At 39.1% G+C, this 21,609-nt stretch overlaps 1 protein-coding gene across 4 annotated transcripts in view; it reads left to right on the top strand.

Moving 5' to 3' along the window:
- GRHL2 (grainyhead like transcription factor 2) overlaps positions 1-21,609 on the top strand; it is a 151,293-nt gene that overhangs the window by 87,817 nt on the left and 41,867 nt on the right. For all 4 annotated transcript variants that reach the window (XM_019754156.2, XM_019754155.2, XM_019754154.2 and 1 more), the window contains exon 9: positions 16,642-16,800. In XM_019754156.2, the coding sequence (XP_019609715.2) occupies positions 16,642-16,800 (159 nt within the window). The remainder of the gene's footprint in view (positions 1-16,641; positions 16,801-21,609) is intronic.

Below are 21,609 nucleotides of genomic sequence, written 5' to 3'. Positions count from 1 at the left end.
TTTAGTTATGTACCATCTAGCAAGGGAGGGTGTTACAAACCTTTGTCTTCAAACTAATGAAAAGGTCAATGTAAACAACTCCTTTCAATGCTTTATTGTCTGAGAGCTGGGGGAAGGCTGGGTGAGAAAGGAAACTGGATGGGAGTTTGTGGGCATGACTTTTAGAAGAAGATGAATTGCTCAGTGTCTCATTTCACTCATGTATAAAACAATGTTCATGAAATTGGCTTTAGGCCCAAGAAAGGTGACCTAAACGGGCAAGCAGCAACAGAGTGCCAGAGCGGCCTGGAGAATGTTCCAGTGGCTCAGTGCATCCGAGGGAAGGAGCAGGCCTTGGAATAGGTGGGAGCTCAGGTCCCACCCAATAAGGAAAGTGTGTCTTCTGGGGTCTGCTCTGCCTCCGTTTAAAGTTCCTCGCCCAAGCCCCATGCTTTGTCTTCATGCCCCATCCTCTCAGAGGTGAGGTTACTGGGCTAGAGAGAAAGGAAAGGCAGTCTGTGCGAGGGCACAACGGGCCAGGGTTGGAATCCCTAGCAAGTCATCTCACCTCTCTGGGCCTCAGTTCCCTCACTCAAAACAAAATAAAACCGAACAAACTTTTCCAATTGTCTCTGCTATACCAAATATTGTACTGGGGGTATGATATGTAAAGATCCAGTGATCTGGGGGAGGAAGGTGGGGGTACCAATAACCACACAGCAGTGTGAGGAGTGAGAGGCAGGTCTGCAGCAGTCACTGGGGAGATAGTGGGATCCTATCATTGGAAGAGCCTTGTCAGTGTAAAGCAAGCTGTGATCCTAGCCCTAATTTTCATTATCATGCAATCTGAGATAATAAGTTCTAGTGGGTGAATGTATTCACTGTTAGTGTCAATAGGGACCTTTTAAAGAAAATGTCTAAAACGGAAGGAACAGACTGAATGAGGGAGGCTCTGTGGTAAACCAGTGAGGTAGTTAATTTGGGTTGAGTTGATCTTTCATCCCAGATAAGATGATGTCACTCATTTCCCATAGATAGACGCTCACTTTTCTTGTTTAAATGTATGTCTGTGCATGTGCGTTGTTCCAGCTGACAAATTTAAGCACAAATTTGGACAAGTTTGCTTGTTGTAGCAAAATTTGTTTGTTCCTGTAATATATATTTTTAGTGACTATTACTTGGTTGCTGCAATTGTATGCAGTCTGGATTAACCAATAAGTAATAAAAGACAGTTCTATATAATTTTCCTCAAACTACTAGAAAGGCTTTAAAAAGAAAAACAAAACAAAACAAAACCAAAAAAAACAAAACACCATAAAAGCTAAATTCATATCGTATGTAGTAGGCCAAGAAGATTTCTTTTTTCTAACTGATAGAGCCTAAGGCATTTCTTTAAAATATTGATTTTATAATAAGGAGACTGCAAAAACCAAAATCATATGATTGAGAAAAAGGTTTTCAACAAAACAAGAAGTAAAAGGCATCTCTCTCACAGTGGCATTGTTTGTGATTTTCATATTATGGACTTCTTCTCAGGAGCAGTTACATTTGAGTTCCTGTTGGTAACGTCCAGACAGAAATCCTTTGTAGGCTTCAGGGCTGCGGCCCCATTCAGTGTTACATGATGTTTTGGTTTATGTGGCCAAAGGACACAAATTTGTGACCTACAGCCTTCATTTGGTCCACAGAATGTATATGTGTGTATCATGCTTACATTTAAAATTTTTTAATTTTTTGCCCACATTTAATAACTAGGAGATTATTATTTTTTTAAAAAAATTTAGGTTTCCAGATTCTTTTGGATAATTAAAGAATCTGGCAACCATGAACCCAAGTGTTTGCAAGGTAACAAGTGGCTCTTGTGAGGTACTGGCTGTTCTCTTTAATGCTCTCTCTAGCCTTCTCTATTCTGGAACTTTCCCTGCCCGGCCCTAGTGAGCATATGAGTTTTCATGCTCTAACCTCACCCCCTCAGACAACTGAATATGCAGTTTGCATCTTCATTGGCTTTCAGTGTTGGGGAAAGGAGGTTGACACAGTATGGCTGGTAGACATGGGACCAGGATCCCGCCAGCATTCCCTGGTTCTTTGGCCAGGCCTTTGGCAGCAGACCAAAGGGTGACTTGGGTTGGTACTGTTAAAGAGAGTAGCTATGCCATCCTTTTGAATGCCCACAGTAGTGGTCTTCGAAAATATTTCAAAAATCACCAGAAATCACTTGGGTCCCCATGTAAATACATATCAACAAGCTGGATAATACCACTTTAGGGTTAAAAATGCGATTTCTTTTGCACAAGACCAGCTTTGAAGAGGACAATGTCAGAAGAGACTCCACAAATCCACCTTGCGCCACACCAGCATCATTTGAGAAAACCATATGCCTCCCCGAGATGACTATGATACTGGGCAGCTTCTATTTGCGTATTTAAGTTTCGGTGCATTTATTACCAAAAACAAAACAAAACACAACAGTCCAGTATTTGGTCATCTTACCACATTTGTATAAGCGAGCTGATGATAAGGTAGATAGATTTTTTCCAGAGCACATTCCTACACTTTCCTTTTGTTGCTGACCTACATTGTACTTCTGCTTTTCACTTAGCATTAACAGAAGGAAGGAAAGGACGGGACGTTCTAATCGTTCAGTTTAATTATAGGAAAAAGTTTGACTAGGGAAGGTGTTAAAACTCTTATTTAAAATGAGGTTTGGGAATGAAGTCCTGATTTCCAGTACCAATTGCAGCACGATGCTGGCAGAGCCGTTACCGGGTTCTTCCACCCAGAACTGGTTTTGCTGGTTGTGCCAGTGTCTTTCTGCACAATGACACAAGCAGCAGAAATTGGTCTTCAACAGGACCTTTTATTCCCCCTCAGGGTCTGTGCCATCTGGAAGCTCATATAATGTGAACAGTTGTCCCTGGGTTCCCGGCAATGACTCCGGTGACATCGAGGTGGGGCAGGTTGTGAGTGTCCACCACGTCACAGATTGGAAATTGATGGGGGATGGGGCACCGGGTCATCCAGAAGGAAAAGCCCTGATATGGGGTTGGGGCATCCAGGTGCTAGTCCTGGCACCGGAATAGCTGGCTTTGCGACTTTCCCCTTCTGAGCTTCACTTTCTTCGGCTGGAAAATGGTGGGGAGGGGAGCCAGGGTCATTTAAATAGGTTATTAAAATCGGCAAATTAAGATCCCATCCATGTGATTCTAATGGGAGGCCTGCAGTGCTACATTCTTCACATAACTCCCATTTACAAGGTTATTTCAGTTTTTCTTTCTTCCCTTAGCCAAACCCTGGTACCTACAAAGTACATTCGTTGTTCACTAATCCCCCAGATGAGGAATTCCCATGCAAGACGCTATTGAATTATTGAAGAGCCGAGAGCTCAGATTCCTGGCACCGTGTGCTGCCTTTCTCCGGGGGATGACATCACCCCCCAGAGCAGGAACACAGCAAACCCTAATTACAGGCTCCCCTTTCTCCCAGATTTCTAAGGAGACTCTTGAAACTGGGCCCCTTATTTTTGTCCAGTGCCGTTTTCTCTGTTTACAATGATTTGAAGATTAAACCGAGCTCGGTGTGCTACAAAGGCCTCTCTCGTGTGACCACAGAGAATTACTAGAGCATAAAGGTGATCCTTAGGGCTTTGAGGAACAGTTTCCTTTTTGTATCTTTTCCCTGGAACACCGTACCAATTGCTCCCCTATTTCTATGCTTCACCCCTCTAGTGGTTTATAAACTACCTAAGATGAACGAGACTTCTTTCCGTGAACCCTTTTTAATCCCTCGGCAGCCAAGCCTTTTGGAATGATCACAATGAAATCAGTATTATTTAACCAGCACTGTTAAATAATCAAGCAAACAAGGAAATCCACTACTCGTCCATCCCCCTGTCTCTATGATTTTTAAAAAAAGTCCTTTATAATTCAGTAATAAGAAAGGCTGTCTCCCCGGGCTGCTCTTTGCTGCCTTCTAGCCTAACACCTCTGCACCTCTGCCTCTGGGGTGAGGCCTATTCTGCCCCTTCTTCCACCCTCTATGTTTTAGTTTCAAGAGGGGCTCTGGGGATTAGCTATTCCAGTCCCCTGCTTTGCAAGATCAGTGGTGAACCTTCCTCCTGCATTTTGGGGTTCAGGAGAAGCTTTCAGACAGGAAGTTGTTCCAATTTTAGAGAGGGCCAAAGACACAGATAAGGATGTGTTTTCATCCCCTGTTAACAAAGTTTTGTGGTAAGATTAGGGGTGGGCAAGTCTGAGACCTGAATGGGGTGGGGTGGGGAGCAGAGAGGCTGAGAGATATCATGGATCTATGCAGCTCAGATTCTGATTCCACTGAATATCAGCTTGCTACATTAGGCAAGTGCAAAGGTGGACTCTGAACCCGGGTCCCTCTGAATTCAGAGTCCATGCTCTTAACCATCCTAATAGAGGGAAATCTGCTGCTTTTTTTTTTTTTTTTTTAAGACAAAGCATGCTATGATTTTCTTTCTCAAAGAAATCTATAGGGTACAAATTTGGAGGTCCAGAAAGAAAGGAAATAAATAATCAGCTCCATTTCCTTGAGCAAAGCAGTTTAATCAAGTTACCCTGCTTTTGCTACCCTGTGTCTACCCTCTCCCCACCAACAAAGGTGGTCTCGCTGGTCCAGCACTCCTAGCACACAGGTCTCTCACTAGCCATGTCTTTGGTTGCTCTGCTACGTTACCTGTTGACATCATACATATCCTTGACCAGAATGGATATGGGAGTGAGGACTATTTGGATTCCTTGCCCTCTTCATCTGAGAGAGAGAGAGAATTAGCCTAACATAGTAATCTCATCATTTGCATAATTTCTACCTCTGGATTAGTTGAAGATCAGTGAATGCCTTCAAATATTACAACTCTGAGACATGTTAGTGTTTTCTTCTCCATACCTTTACACGTTTATTCTCCATTTTCCCTACTTATCTAGCTCCTTTCCCTGTTGTCCAGAATACTCTTACATTATTTCTTTACACTTTTCTTTTATTCATTTTTTTTCTGTTTTGAACAGACTGTTCCTTACTTTATTTTTTAATTTATTTTTTGCAACACCGTACAGGAAGCACAGCATAAAAAAAACAATTCAAAACAAGAACGATGATTATAATCAGAGAAAATGAAGGCAAAGGGACACATGGTTATGTGCTTTATGTTTGCAACTTAACAAATCAAAAAAACAAAAACCCATATTTACCAACCTGGTAAATAGGAAATAAATATTTACACATAAGCAACATTCATTTTATAGACCCTTTATCTTCGGGTCTCTTTGGATGCTTTAAATGAATTGGATTTACGGAAGGGATTTCCATGTAATTTTTGACATTGTGAGAAATTCAAGGTGAGGGGATGCATGTTAATATTTCCTTGGGGCTCTATTTCCCTTTATTTTTGCCTTATTTATTTTTTAAAGATTTTTTTTATTTTTTTATTTTTTTTTATTGGGGAAGGGGAACAGGACTTTATTGGGGAACAGTGTGTACATCCAGGACTTTTTTCCAAGTCAAGTTGTTGTCCTTTCTATCTTAGTTGTTAAGGGTGCCGTTCAGCTTCAAGTTGTTCTTTCAGTCTTAGTTGTGGAGGGTGCAGCTCAGCTCCAGGTCCAGTTGCCGTTATTAGTTGCAGGGGGCACAGCCCACCTTCCCTTGCGGGAGTCAAAACCAGTAACCTTGTGGTTGAGAGGATGCGCTCCAACCAACTGAGCCATCCGGGAGCTCAGCGGCAGCTCAGCTCAAGGTGCCGTGTTCAATCTTAGTTGCAGGGGGCAGAGCCCACCATCCCTTGCGGGACTCGAGGAATTGAACTGGCAACCTTGTGGTTGAGAGCCCACTGGCCCATGTGGGAATCGAACCGGCAGCCTTCAGAGTTAGGAGCTCGGAGCTCTAACCGCCTGAGCCACTAGGCCGGCCCACCTTATTTATTTTTTGCTCTGATTTTGCTTTAATACCTAAGAGGTATCATATAACAACTGGGACCCAGTCTGAAGGGTGAAAACATGGATGAGCTAAGATGAGTCAGCTGGCTGAGCAGGAAAATAAAAGTGAAAGTTGGGAGTGAAACGTCCTCTTCTATATTTGTAAATCCATCGTTGAGGAACAAAATGAAGTCGATGTAATGCCACAGCAGTGCCCTGCAGCTGCCCTGCACATATGAGGGCATTTGATGGCCCATGTCATGACTTGTTTTGTTGTGAGGCGTAATGAGAGCTATCATACAGGATGATTTACTTTTTCCATATGAAGTCCAGGTTTCTTGTCTCACTCTATGGGTCAACCCTTTCTCTTCCCACTGCTGTCTTTTCAAGGTACAGCTAGTGGTGAGCAAGCCAGCCTAGCTTTGCTCAATCAGCTGCTAATGGATAGGAAAAAGTCTGTCCGCCCTCATTATCTTAATTTAAATAGCTCAAATGACAGGAAATGGCAGTGCTTTGTTATAGCCTATGAAAGGTAGTAAATTGGAGAAAACATAGATGTTCTAACCTTCTTGCACACTGCAAATTATTCAGTCTCTTTGGGTGGAAAATAAGGTTATGCTAATTGAAAGGCTGACTTGAAATTCAGTATCACATCATGGCAAATCCATTAAGTTGTTCCAAATTATTATTTTGCTCCCTCCTTCCTTCCCTCTCTCTTTCAACATTTCTTTTTGATCTAAAATATTTAATCCGTTTTTATTGGGCTCCCACTGTATGTCAAGCATAGCACCTTAGAAAGTTACAGTTCTGTGGTCTTGATGCATCACACCTTCCAAAGGGATGTTTGTAAATGGACTGTATTCCTTTTCTGCCAAACTCCAGTTCTGGACACCAGGGAGAAGAGGAGATATGTAAATATTGATTTTCAGGATGAAAAGAGAAACCAAAGGACTGGCCAAAGGAGACCATTCTCCTGATGCCCTGTGGGTTCATGACCTAGTTTCATCCCCGAAACGATCCCCACCTCCTGCCAGCTGTCTGGGGAGTTCTCTTTCTGCTTACAAGACAGTCTAGGTTGCAATGGGGTTCTTAGGTATTACTGGTTAAAAAAAAAAAAAAATTACATCCCACTATTTTGCCTAAGTAGAGCCCAGTTTTAAACAAGTTCTTTTATGGAAGGTTAGAGAATATTAAAAGGTATCTTCCATGATCTCAAAAGTAAAGAAAAGGTTGGGGGAGGCTCCTGGGAGGGGTCTTGAAAGGTTGAGATACACACTGTAAAGCAGGGCAAATGGCGTTTTTATGTATTTGCTGGGGCGTGGTGTGGATGATGGAAGCTTTAAAAGGGAAAGGTAAACATTTGCTGGAGTCTTTGGTATTGAACTTAAACAAAGCCATACCTTTGTTCCAGTTTTATAAGGTAATGGATGGCAGGAAAAGCTATAAAGCTGGAGTTAATTCATATATAGAAGGAGTAATCTTTGGAAGGCATCTCACTGAAGATATCAACAGCTTGATCTTTTGTTAGAATGAGAGTATCCATGGTTTCTGACCTGAATTCTGCTTAGGGCTCTGTAACTTAACATGGATGAACTGGTGTACTGGTGTGTGTGTGTGTGTGTGTGTGTGTGTGTGTGTGTGTGTATGCGGAGAATTAGATTACAGACTTGGATTTCATCGACTGGTGTGTGTGTGTGTGTGTGTGTGTGTGTGTGTGTGTACGTGCACCATGGCTAATATTTGTTCAGTGATTACCATATGCCAGGCATTCTTCCAGGTTCTTTTTTATACGTCATGCAGTATTCATATTTGTAAGTGGATATAATTTTTCATTTAAATAATGAAGAATTTGAAGCCCAGAGAGGTTTGCTCGCTTACTTAAGGTTGTACAACTAATGCTCAGCAGAGCTGCAATTCCTACCCTGGGCTGTTTGAAGCATGTGCTCTTTCCACAATGCCTTTTCGTGTTGGGAGGATCCAGCAGTAATACCTTATGCATTATCTCTGGGCAGTCATTCCTTCGAAGCATTTTACCTGCTGCATATCCTGTGCTAGGCCAGGCAGTGGGAATTCATGGACAGGTAAGCCAAGCAGAGTGTCTGCTGTCAGAGAACATTTTGACTAGGTAGGGAGCTGAGACATCGCGGTAAGTAACTGTAATCTGAGGTAGAAAATGACAATGACTGTGAAGACAGAGCTAAAGTGCTAGAAGAATTCGAGAGAGAGAGATAACTATGCTGTTTGTTTAAAAATTTATTCCCAGCTTTTTATTTTTAAATTTTTCAAATGAAAAATTGAAAAAGTAATACAATTAACACCACATATCCTTCACCTAGATTGACTTAGTGTTAATATTTTGCCACACACACACACACACACACACACACACACACACACACCCTATACTTCACTTCTAAATACTTCAGCCTGTAGTGAGATCACCTTTCTGTGGGATCAGGGAAGGCCTGAGGGAGGATGTGGCAGATGGGCTGTGTCTTAGCGGTCAAGTAGAATTTAGACATTTTGAAGCTGGAAAGAAGAGCATGCCAGGTGGAAGGATGGGTGCTCAGCGAAAAGTGGAAAGCTCAAAAAAAAGCAGGGGACTCTGGAGGGTAGGACAGAAGTTAGAGTGTTTTCAAAAGAGGCGATGATAGAATTCACAAGAAAGGATGACATTGCCAGGCAGAGTTGGGGGGATGGGCAAAACAGGGCCACGTCAGGGCTTTAGACCCACCCCATTTAGGGATGTGAGAAAGAGAAACGAGAAAAGGAAGGGGTGGTGAGTAAGGAGAGAACAGAGGAAGGCGGGGGAGAGGAGGAGGAGAAGGAGTAACTGGCCATGAAGTCAGTGCAGTAGGCAGTGGCTTCTTACAGCCTGGGTCTCCACATGCCGCGTCAGCCTCAACTGGGAAAGTGTTAGAAATGCAAAGACTTGGACCTCCCACCTCAGACCTACTGAATTGGAAGCTCTGGTGGTGGGGCCCTGTAATCCATATTTTAACAAGACCCTCTGGATGCACACTGAATTTGAGAGGCCCTGCTCATAAGGATGCTATTGAGAAGGCTGACCTTGAAGAAAGCAATTGCTGTAGAACAATGAAGACAAAAGTCAGATTAAAAATGAGTCAGTGACACAGCATATATACCACCAGTGATTTATATGTTCACATGTGTACAAAAGCCACGTTGAAAGACAGGCATTGCATCATTGTTTATAAGATGAAATACATGAAATATAAAAATATATAATATATATGAAAAGACTGGAAGCAACCTAATGTTAACGAAATTGTTACCCCATATTTCATGGCTCTTTCAAAAAGAAAAAGAGCTATCTTCAAATTTTATTGTCAAAGCAAGATGCATAACTATATGTTTACTATGCTACCATTTGTACACAAAAGGAAAGGATACGTATTGCATAGCATATTTCTAGAAGGATACTAAGGAAACTGTTGGTTGATTGGGGAACAATATAGGGCGGGGTGTGTTTTCAGTTTACCCATTTGTGCCTTTTGAACTTTGTGCCACATTCAGGTATTACACACTCAAAACAAGCTTTATGTATTAAACACGAACAGAAAAGGTTTAAAATAACAACAAATGATCAGAAAACTGAGTGAGTGAATCTTTTAGTCTATGCTTAAATTCCTCCTCTGACTAGGAGCTCATTATTTATGAAACAGCCCAACCCATTGTTACGCAACGTCCAAATTCTTCCTTCTCCTGAGGTGCTCTTTCACAAGATCTGTTCAGGTGACAGAGTGGAATGGCAGAGTCCCACAATCTAAGGAGCAATAAACGTTCTGCCTGAGACATTTCCCCCTTGCTCTCTCCTCCACAAAGCCTGTGATTCTACCCCTCTAAAAATGTCAGGCAGACATAGAGTTTATGTTTTCACCTTAATTAACTATCTGTTTGCTCAGATTAATGTGAATCATAACCAATCTACCTTTGAATCCTTTGGAGATAGTGCCACAAAATGCCTCGAGAGAGAACCCAGACCGGAAGCTATTGTAGCAGTCCCATAAGAAGGAGGGCTTGAACCGGGGGACCAGGGAACGTGAAGGAAGCAGCCCTGGCAGGAGCAGTTGGGGAGATAAAAGGCATGGTGCTTTGTTGACTGTGCCGAGGGGGCGAGGAAGAACATGGAGTTAGAGAATAGGACCACCTGGATGACTGGGTATCTGAGAAGACAGAGACCATGGTGACGATAGTAAACTCCCTTCGATTTTCATGGCACTTTATAGTTTAAAACATGATCTCCTTTTAAAGTTTCATGGTACCAAGGTACGGATTATTATCTATTTAAAGTTGAGGCAAATGGGACCCAGAAAGGTTAAATAATTAATCCAAGGCTATAGTGCTGGGATTTGCATGAGGTACACATTTTTTTGAGCCTCATACACATTTTTTTCTTGCTGTGCTTTCCTCTCATTTCACCCTCTAGCTTCATTGAAAGCGCTGTCTTTCTTCTTACAAAACTTCACTTGTGAGTTGATCTCATTTAATCTGTGCTTCTGAGGCTCCTGGCTCTCACCATTCCTCTTACATTCGCCCTCTCTTATTGTGTGAACACCTCCTCCATCTTGGGAGAACACCTCTGCGGGGCCCTGCTGCCCACTGCCCACGTTCCTGTCCAGCCTTCCTTCCTCTGCTCAGCTTCTCAGCTGAGATGCTTCCTCCCCATCTTCATGTCCTGTCTCACTTGCCCCAGTAATCTAGTTTCCCATCCTTCCCTTCATTAGTCTAGCCTCGGGAAGGGGTACAGACCCTCTTTACTTCTGAACCTGGTGGCCTATGCTCAGCCCTAACTCTCATTGTTCTCTCTTTTAACTTGGATGTTGTATACTGTGGCCAAAATTCTATCTGCCCTTGGCCTCAATGATACATACTTTACCTCATCAAATGTTCATTACTTAATCACAGTGATACAAGAATCTTGGTTGGCCTTTTCCCTCATTTTTCACCAACCTCATTTTTCAGGCTCTTTCTTAAGCTTCCGACACAAACCCTCCTCTCTCATTAGGCTAGCCTTTCTTCCAGCTCAGGACTGCTACAGGAAATCTCCTCTGGCTAACTTGTTGAGCTTTCTCCTTTTCATTAAGTTCTGACAGCATGTGTAGTCTGGAATATTCAACTTGTATCTAATAATGTACAATACAACAGTGAAAACTGTTATCTCCTCCTTTGTCCTTGAGGGCAGAACCCTGCTATAGACTTCTGCGTCTCTTCTAGCAGCTATAGATGACATATTCCATAGCATATGTATGTGTATGTGCACACACACAGGGACACACACATATAGAATATGTAGTTGGTGATTATTTTATGTTTGTTGGTATATGGACAGATAACATTTTTGGAGGATAAATCTGGTCAGAGCAGCTAACTCTGCTGTATTATCTTTACAACTTTGGCTACTCAAAGCAACTTCAGCTCTTAGGAGGTTTTGCATACGGAAGGAAGAGCATGGATAAAGAAGGAAATGGATATTTAGAAAAGTAATTTAATCTTAATTCATTGGACAAATATTTGTTGAGTATCTACCATGGGCCTGGCACTGAGAATAGAGTGAGCTTGAGGGAGACAAGGGCCTTCCTCTTATGGGATTATAGCCTCATAGAGCAGACGAATAATTAAGCACTACACAGACAAACGACGAGATAGATCCAAATAATGTCAAGTCATATGAAGAAAAGAGAAAAGAGCAGTATGATAGAGTATGCTATTGCTCATGGGCTGAGGGTGGAGGAGGAGGAGGAGGAGGAAGGCAGCTCTAATGGGATGGCCAATGGCCAAGACAGGCATTTCTGAAGAGTTGATATTGGACTGAAATCTGAACGAGAAGAAGGAGCTGGCAATGTGATCATCTGTGGGGACAGCATTGGAGGTAGAGGGCAGAACAAATAGCAAAAGCTGTCAACTGGGAACACACTTAGTATGTTCTGGAAATGGAAAAAATTGAGTACTAAAAGAATATAGAAAACCAGAGTAGAATATGTGAGTAAACCAAATGTATATGTGTATAGAAATATACCCATAGTATCTGTAGCATAAAATAAATGTATTATCAGGTTAAATCATTCCCTGACAGTGCTGTATAAATGGAGGTGTCAGGAAATCTAAAAGTTTTTAGATCCTTAACAAAATGGCAAGTTCTTTGAGTCAGGGAATCTGCCTTGTCATTCTTGGGTCCTGCCTTCTAGCATAATGCCAGGCACTTGATAAATATTTGATGAGGTACTGCATGAAGAAATGAATGAATGCCCAAGACTGAGATTTCACATGGTAATATTATCTACTTTTAGTCTATGTTTCCATGTTATTTGGCATTGCATCTGCACCCAAATACAATCATATAAAATAGAAGAGAAATGCTGAAATGTAAGAAAACCACCTATATGGTCTTTAATAATTCCAAGATCCAAGAGAAAACAGGGTAGGGAAATTGGCAAGAGCACATTATATATTTATATATTGTTCGTGTTTTAGAGTGAAAATGCTGATTTCTTGATGTATGCCATGAGCCTGTAATTTGGAGGCTAATGCATATGCCATTTCTTAGAAAAGCTCCTCAGAGTCTCAACCTTAGGAAATAAGTAGCTTTCATAGTCTTTAATGAGGAGGATCTTCTTGAAAATGCACAATACACTTGTTTAAAGAGGAAAATAAATGCATCAAATCATGATCATTACGATTTTTTAAATCCCAAATTGCTTTGTAAATCAAAGGTAGGTTCATTTATTTTAATGGCAGCTCTGAGAAAATTCTTGGAAGGTAATAATTAATGTAGCAATTCTAAAGCCCATCATTGATCTGCATTTATTTTAACAAATATTACTACACCTAGTGCACAACTGAGAGGGATCATAAGCTGGGCAAAGTCACTTGTCTTGTGTAGGAACTACAAAATGGGAATTGTAATTCATATATAAAAAACAACTTTATTAAAAAACATCGATTGTCATGAGACTGCCTCCATTTCTGGAAAGGTCTTGGTGCATTTAAAAACAATCTTTCTACCTGACACAATCTTTGAACCAGTGACAAAATTAAAGTTGTATCTATTATCTGCCTGGGTGCATCTGATTTAATGAATATTTTTCTAAAAAAAATAAGCTATTTTTTAGGAAATAAGAATTAAAGGGAAACAAATAACTGAAGTTTTGAAAATATATGAACATATATGTAACATTCATAACTCTTGGGTGACAGACCAATTGTTTACGGCATTTATATGCTCTTTACATAATAAGTGCTCCTACTGAAGTTGAAAAGAACTTTCAGTGCTTGACATTTGGATGAACATTAATTGGAGGAAAGCATATCTTTCCCTAAGTTTCTGTAATACACATTTACAAATGGTGCTTTGTAGATAAACTTTCAAGAAATTTGATCTCACATATGCCTGCTGTGCACGGAGCTGGGACATGGTTAGGTTTGCAAGATGAAACAAATTAATGCTTAGCAGTTAGCGAGCCAAGGTTTTAGTTAATGTCCTTTTATGCCTGCCCCCTTCCTCCAACTGCAGTTAAAGTTCAACCATTTGGGTTTTGAGTGCAGCACAGCGAGACTATGATTGATATCATCAGGTCCTGAAACTGTGCTTTGCAATTGGGTCAGGCAGCCAGGCGAGAGGAAAGCAGTGCTGACCCTACTATAAATCCTTGCCTGTTAGGATACGCGTAACTCAGGGAGGCCAATAGCATGTGGCAAAGAAGGCAAATTCTTGTATTGTTTATTTTTTTCATAGAATCAAGATGCCATGAGTTAAAGAGACCACTGGACCTTCTACTAAAGACCATTTTCTATTAAGATGATATAGTCTAAGTGTCTCCTTGTAGAGTCTAGTGTATTATAGCTCATCTGACCTTTGAAGACCTTCTCTGCTGGGTGGCTGAGTGTTATTTCTCCTCCAAGGAGGATTTAGTCTATCTATTGTAGTATATGGCCAGTAAACATCTGGTATTTTAGTGGCTCTGTTCCACTCACGTGACCTTTGTAAATATACATATTCCATTAGCCCAGTTCTCTTAGTTGAGACTTAGAGCTGACAAGGCCACAATTAATACTGCTTCCTGCCTGTCTGAGTATATGTCTGCTGTGAGTGGTATATCGATAAATCAGTGAGCTGACCATGAATCCTAATAGCTTAGGAAATATTCATCAGGACTGTTCTCTTCTGGCTTCTGCAGTGCTAGGCAGGCTTTAATGAGGGAGTGGAAAATAACCAGTATGGCTTGAGGCCTCTGTGGATTACAGCACCAACTGGAAGATTTGTATATGAAATACATGGCCAAAGATAGGGACAACTGCATAGCTCCCAAGAGTGATCATTTGATTTGCTGACATAACATTGTGTTTATACAATGGCCAAGATAACCCCACTGTCAGTACTAACTGTAAGTCAAGTGTTCCTAGGAAAGTATGCTTTTATTTGTTGACCTCTAAAGATCAGCATTTGATGACATTATCGTAACCTCTCTCCCTCTAGCCTCTGACTTCTCTGATGGCCAGAATCATAATTAGAGTATTTGTGCTAGTACCTTGCACAGTCTCAGGGACATGGGAGGTATTTTAAAACGTTTGTGGCATGAATGACAGTTCTCAGCAGTTAGTACCTCACTAGGAGCAATGGACAGAAATTCCTGTCTACTTTTATGTTGGGCGTTCAGTAGGAGAGTCAGACGTGGCATATTCTTTCTCAGCAGTTATCAGTCAGGTGCCCCGAATCACTCAACGTTTGCGTTTTTCGTCGCTCTTTGCCTTCATCGCTAGGTTGGTTACTCATCTGTCTTCCCTTTGGGCTGTCTGCTCCGTGAGGCAGGGGTCTGGATTTCTCCTCAGGGTCTAACGTTGTGTTTGACCCTGTGTGGGCTTGTGTTGATGTTTGTAGGATGAATGAATGAGTGAACCAATAAAAGGAAGGAATAAATGAAATGAATGTATCTGTGGTAAGGTCACCTTTAGGCACCTGTTTTCGGATGTTGGCTGGAAAAAATTAGAGCCTGTGGCACAAGACATAAGGTTGTAATTAGCACGTCACTAAGACCTGTCATCTGGCCTTGACTTTTATTGATGTGTGGTGACTTGCTACTGTGTTTCTTATTGCCAAGTAAGGAGTTAAAAAAAAAATAAAAATTAACCAACAATCTTTATATAGATACAGCACTAAAAAGGAGATACCTGGTTGTGTAAATTACCAAAAGCCTACAGGCATAGAGATTGAAATGAACTAGATCAGGCCTGGTAGCTGAATAAAGAATGTAAATGGCCTTTAAAATGCAGCTCATAGCAGTGACGCCTTGTTTTCAGCAGAGCTATTCTCTGTGGTGTTGCTGTGATGTGAAAGACTTCAGGTCAAAGGTTGGAAGGTTAATGAAAAATTTAGGGGGACCAAATAAAACATGGGTCATATAATACATTTGATGAAATGCCTTTCACAATCCATAAATGTACAATTTTGAAACAATGAGTGATTTAAAGTTTTATGTTAGGTAAAAATAATACATACGGTATAAAACGAAAATAGTACCAAGTGTATAATACAGTCCTCCTGGTTTTCCCCAGAGACTATCCCTTACTATTCATGTAGTTACCACATACATCTAGGTGCTGTGCTCATACCTCAATTCCAGGATAAATCGACATGAAGTGGTATATAGATATTGATGTCCACCCACTATGTAAAATGAGGATAAATTTAGTCCTTTATGCTCCTCCCTCTAGTCCTCCCAGTATTTTATAATAAAACTATTATTTTTAGTTCTGTTGGTCAGTGCTATACTCTTTAATAACTTTCTTGAGTTTCATTTTTTTTTTTTTTGGATGCATGTCATTTTTGTTGTATCTCTTGATGCCCCGAGTCATAAGCTGAGGATGCTGGTGCCTTTACTACATTTTCCTTTCTTCTGGTTTTTTTTTTTTTTTTTTTTTCCACTTTTTGCATAATAGCATTTATATTCTGTCCTTCAGGGAAAGTTTTAAAAAGTCATTTCAAGGGAAAATTGAAAACCAAAGATAATAAAGGATTTGTCTGAGGTCTCTTAGCTGGTTAATGTTAGAGCTAGGACTAAAACTTGGAGCTTTGACTCCCAATCTAATGGATTTTCTACAGATAAACTCAACGATTCATTCATCAAATGTTTACTGACTGCCTATTCTCCACCGTGCACTACATTAGGTACCAATAATACAAAAATAATAAGAAATGGTCTCAAATCTTATACTTACTAATCAAGTAAGAAAAGCAGATATATAAAGAAATAACTGTTTCAATGTAATAATGCTCAAAGGATGCTGTTATCTAGTTTGGGTTTGTTTGTTTGTTTGTTTGTTTTTTTCAAATCTCAATGGTCAGATATTAGAGAAATGAATATCACTATTAGAAGTGACAGCTTTAATATGTTGAGGAGACAGTGTTTTACCCAGCTATTGTGCATGTTTGAAAATAAGACTTTGCTGATATACTCTAAGGAAAGTAATTTTGTTTGTTTTAAGAGTAAATATGAAAACAAAATTTTTTATATATTTATAATTATAAAGTATGTAATTTACCATGTTTTATGTGCTCAACATGCTTTTATGTCAGTATCCAAATATTCTTCAGCAGTACTTATAGATTTGGTTAGTATTTTGATGTAAAGTCTAAGGCTTATGCAGTTTTTATAGATTCTTTTTATGGTGACTTACGAACTTTTTCCTTTCTTTCTCCCTCCCTCAGATTTTCATCACTGTGAATTGCCTGAGTACAGATTTCTCCTCTCAAAAAGGGGTGAAAGGACTTCCTCTGATGATTCAGATTGATACATACAGTTATAATAATCGTAGCAATAAACCTATTCATAGAGCTTATTGCCAGATCAAGGTCTTCTGCGACAAAGTGAGTAGATGACAGTTTGTCATAAAGGTATCATTGTTATTAGGTATTACTTTTAATGACATTTCCTCCTTGTCACCTTCTGTTGTCTAATGATGTCAAAATAATCACCTTATCAATCACAGTGGGAGTGACTCTTTCATCCTCAATTCCTATTAGATAAGTAGGGAGTCATCAGTCAACTGTATTTTTTTTTTTTTCTGTCAATCATTTTCCCCACTAATTTAATGACTGATTGACATTATACTGTGCCATGAGTCTGATTCACTTAGATAACTGAAGTAATAGATTAGGTTTTTACTGGGTATAGGTCCTATCCCAGAACACATCAATGTAAGCTTTATTTTTCTTTGGGTTAAATGGGGTCTCATGTAAAGCTTTTTGGAATGGAAATGGCACCTATAAAATAAGTTCATTAGTAAGCATGCACTGAGGCGGAGCTAGAGTTTTTGAATCTCCCTGAATCCCACCATAAGAGGCAAAACAATTAGAATAGCAAAGACTAAAATCCATGATTACGTGACAAGAGATCCTTACACATTCCAGATGTGAGTGGGACTAAGCATCAACAATTTCAAGACTTGTATGTTATCAGCATCTTTAGGGAAAGCAGTGGGGCCACTTGATTATCAAAGAACAGGACACCTACAAGCTATCCCAAGGAGAATGGAGAATGAAGTGTGCCATCTGAGGACAGTATGTAAAACTGGAATGGGAGGGTATGGATTTTGCAGTCTCCAATTTGCGGGTTGGTGCAAGGGGAGAGAACACTGAAATGTTCTGGGCTCTATGAACTCTGGAAAGTAAAACCTTTCTAGGACAAAAACCCTGCTCTGACAAAAAGCTGCTGGGAGTATAATCCACATTGAATTGGAAAAAAAAAAAAAAAGGTGCAAAGGAAAGAGAAGTTATAAATAAAAAGGAATAGGAAATATACAGAGTAGTCAGATTTCAGGAAATAGAAAACTATTCTTTCTTTCTTTTTTTTTTTTTAAGTGTGTGTTTCCAGGACGCATCAGCTCCAAGTGAAGTAGTTGTTTCAATCTAGTTGTGGAGGGCACAGCTCACAGTGGTGCATGTGGGGATAGAACTGGCAACCTTGTTGTTAAGAGCACATGCTCTAACCAGTTGAGCTAACCGGCCACCCCTAAAACTATTCTTTTTTTAATCACTTTATGAACATACCAGAACAGGAGCGTGAGTGCCATGGAGCTAGAAGAACTACCTGGCCCACTCATTTCATTTAAGAATGACTAATCGAAAAGAAAAATACTTGAATCCCCTATGATGTCTCCTTAAAAAGGAGATTAAGATCAGACTGATTTCCCTGTAGACAGTGGATGCATACCAGAAAGACATGCCCACAAAACAGGTGAAAATTGTAGCCTAATGTTCCAAAATTAGGTAAATGAAATTAAGAAAATTATAGAAGTTATGAAGATCAACATAAATAATACTTTGAAAAACTCAAGACATGAGATGTTTGGAGAATAGAATGATTTGAAGAGAAATGTGATACAATTCAGGAAAGAATTTAGAAATAAAACATCAAAATACTTTAGAAGTAAAGATTACACTAGAAGCAACACAAGAGTGAATAAATATAACAGATAATGTCTTAAGAGGAATACAAGTTGGAAAGAACACAATTTTTTAAATTAGTAGAAATTAAGAAAGAAATGTGAGAGAAAATAATAGATAAAGAAGAGAGAGAGAGAAGATTCAATATACATAAATAGGAATCTTTGAGGAAGAACACCTAAACAATGAAATGGAACAAATGCTAAAAATGATAAATCAGGAAAACTTAAAATAGAAAGTATACATATTTAAATTACCTTCTGCACACATAGGAAAATTGACCCAGGATAGCCAATTCCAAATAGTTGAGCTATTGGACTTTAGGAACAAAGGAAGGTATTCTTTGGGCACCTAAGAAAATAAGATAAATACTAAGTCACTTAAAAGGAACCTTTTATCATCCAACTTTCAAAAGTAACACCTTGTCAGAAGACAATGCTATTTAAACAAAATCAAGTAAACAAAATGTGAGTCAAGGAATTTATACCCAGCTAAACTGACTTTTAAGTGTAATGATTACAGGCAAAATCAAAAGCGAAGAAACAAAAACAAACAAAAAAAATAAGACCAGAAAACAAACAAGCAAAAATCCAGAAAATATTCCTTCTTGGGTAATCTAGTATTGAACAAACTTTAAACAAACAATGTGATTGTAAAGACATTGATAAAAGGGACTGATGGGGAGCATTAAGTATTTATTTACCTATAGATCTCATTCTAAATGAAGAGACAGTAATGACAATATCATCTGTTCTAATAATGTAGACATAGTACTATTATTTAAAAATTGGGGAGGATGGGGAAAGACTACGAATAATACAGTAAGCTGGCAAACTGCATTATAGGTATTAACTGGACATAAAAGGATATGACTTCAGATTAGATCCTGGGCAGAGGAAGGGGAAAAATAATTGAGTAACTAATTCAATATTGCCCAGTACTCTTAAAGGTGCTGCAGTCAGTTGTGTCAAAGGCCTACTGTGCCGTTAACATGTTTGAAAGTTCTGGTTTAGCAGTGATAGAGTATAGAGAGAAGTGGGCTTCTGTGAACAGAGCAGAGATGGTCAGGAGAAGAGAGAGACACACACATTGACTAGAACTCCACTGGGTCAGGGACATGCAGCATAGTGGTAAATACTTCTAAAATCTCAAAGTCTTTCTTGTCATGACGGTTTCAGTTAGTGCCAGTCATCCAGCCGTCAGAGCAGCAGAACCCTCTCAGGGACATTTAGGCAGCCTTCGTGATACAGAGGCCAATTAAGTCAATAGACACAGTTATTTTATAGATGAGAAAACCGTAGGTCAACAAGTATAAGTAACTTGTTCAGAGTTACACAATGAAAAAGTAGAGGAGCTGGATGCAAATACAGGTTTGATTCTAAACTCATATGCTTTGAATTTGTAAATACCTTTATACATAAAGTACCAAAATCCAAAACCTCAACAAGGAGCCAGGGTAGACTTTAAAAACAAAACAAAACAAAATTCATTTATATTTTTAATTCAGCATATTAAACATTCAGAAAACATTTTCAAATGATATACAACATGGAATTTTTAAAGTACAACTGGGAGAGTATTTAAATAATTTGAATTCCCTTACTTTATTCCAGATATTTCAAGGAGACTGTGGAATCCCCTTCCATGAATCTCCTTTTTGGAAGTGAGGAGTAAAATTAGGGGCAAGGAGAAAGCTGGGGAAGGATGGACGGAGGAACTGAGCAATCCATTTACCTTCATTTCGGTAGTTAGAATTGAAAGTGGGAAAGAGAGGGCTTATAGGGTGCTCATATAATATTTTTTTTCCACAGTGTTGATGTGATAACTACTAAAAAATAAAGCAAAAATGTGGAGTGAATAAGGAGTGTTATATTGTTGTTCACTTACGTCTGTAGACAGTGTAAGGGAACAACAATATAACACTGCTTACGACATAAGAAACTAAGACAGTAAATAAATAAAATCATTGATTATACCTTTTGTTTGAAAATATTTTTTAAAAATAAGTTTTCATTCATAGTTGTTTTACATCTAAAAGGGAGAGGGTGGAAAAGAGGATTCTGTGGGTTTATCCAAAGCATTTGTGTCCAAAAGTCATAAAAGGGTAATCTGCAGCAAGGGAATGGCTGAAAGAACCACTCATTTATGTGTGCTTGGTTGTATATATGTATATAAAAACTGGAAATAATTGTATTGACAAATACTTCGCTAGTCAGAAAATAGGCGTGTTTTCTATAGCTCCTACTTTAAATTCAGCCTAATACATATCAGTGCTAAGTAGAAGAAAGTGATTAGAGAATATTGGGTGAATGTTGGCATGTATTCTAAGTTGCTAGTGATGTTAAGAATTTCCAGTGGATAGTTTTCAGTTTACATATCCCAATGTCAAGGGTCAGGAAACTTATAAGGGAGAAATCTCATGGGGCAAGCAGGGTGTATGAACCTTAGCCACTACTAATTTTTCCTAATAAGCTAGATACAAAATCTTTTGCTGTAACTTGCCATCATATTTGCTGCTCTAATTTCAAAACCCAGGCCAAACTCACTCCTAGGAGATTAAAAAGAGGAAAAGCTTAATTTTTGCACTTTTCAAATAGTTGTATAAAGGCAAATGATTAATTTGAATTATCCTCTAAAGCAAAAAAATTAAGAGCTCTTCTATTTTAAAACTAGGGTTCCCAGTCACAGTCTAGAATCTTAAACAGGTGGAATTCTGCATTATTTATAGTTCTCCAGCTTGAATTCCAATTAATACACCTGTGCGATTACAGATGAAAATAGGGCTTTCTCTAATTTTTTTGGCATTATGATACTTCTATTGAAATATGTCTGATTATGCATGAAAAATTCAGGATCTGTATATAGCTACCTGTAATTGATACCTATGTCTATATCTTTATATTTAATTACTTCCATTATTTTTGATAAAAAACAAGAATTATAAACAGTAACTATAGTGCAAAACTTGAGAAATTAAGCCACATTCTTTTCTTTTTTTAAAATATATTTGTTCTCTTTATTAATTCTCATTTGGAATGATCTTGGAGGCAATGTCTATTGAAAATTATGAAAAGCTAAATCTACTTCTCCAAACCATCTTTTCGGTACCTTAGCCAACTTTAAATAGGTTAAAGCCACATTGTAAAAATAAATTTAAGAGAAACAATTTAAGTGGCAAATAAAAACCAAAGATAGCCATTATCTTTCAAGAGGTAACAAAAGTGATCACAA

The sequence above is a fragment of the Rhinolophus sinicus genome, linkage group LG12 (genome assembly GCF_036562045.2).
Source record: "Rhinolophus sinicus isolate RSC01 linkage group LG12, ASM3656204v1, whole genome shotgun sequence".
NCBI classification, from domain to species: domain Eukaryota; kingdom Metazoa; phylum Chordata; class Mammalia; order Chiroptera; family Rhinolophidae; genus Rhinolophus; species Rhinolophus sinicus.
Note: the sequence above shows the minus strand (reverse complement) of the source record. Positions and strands in the feature narration are given on the sequence as shown.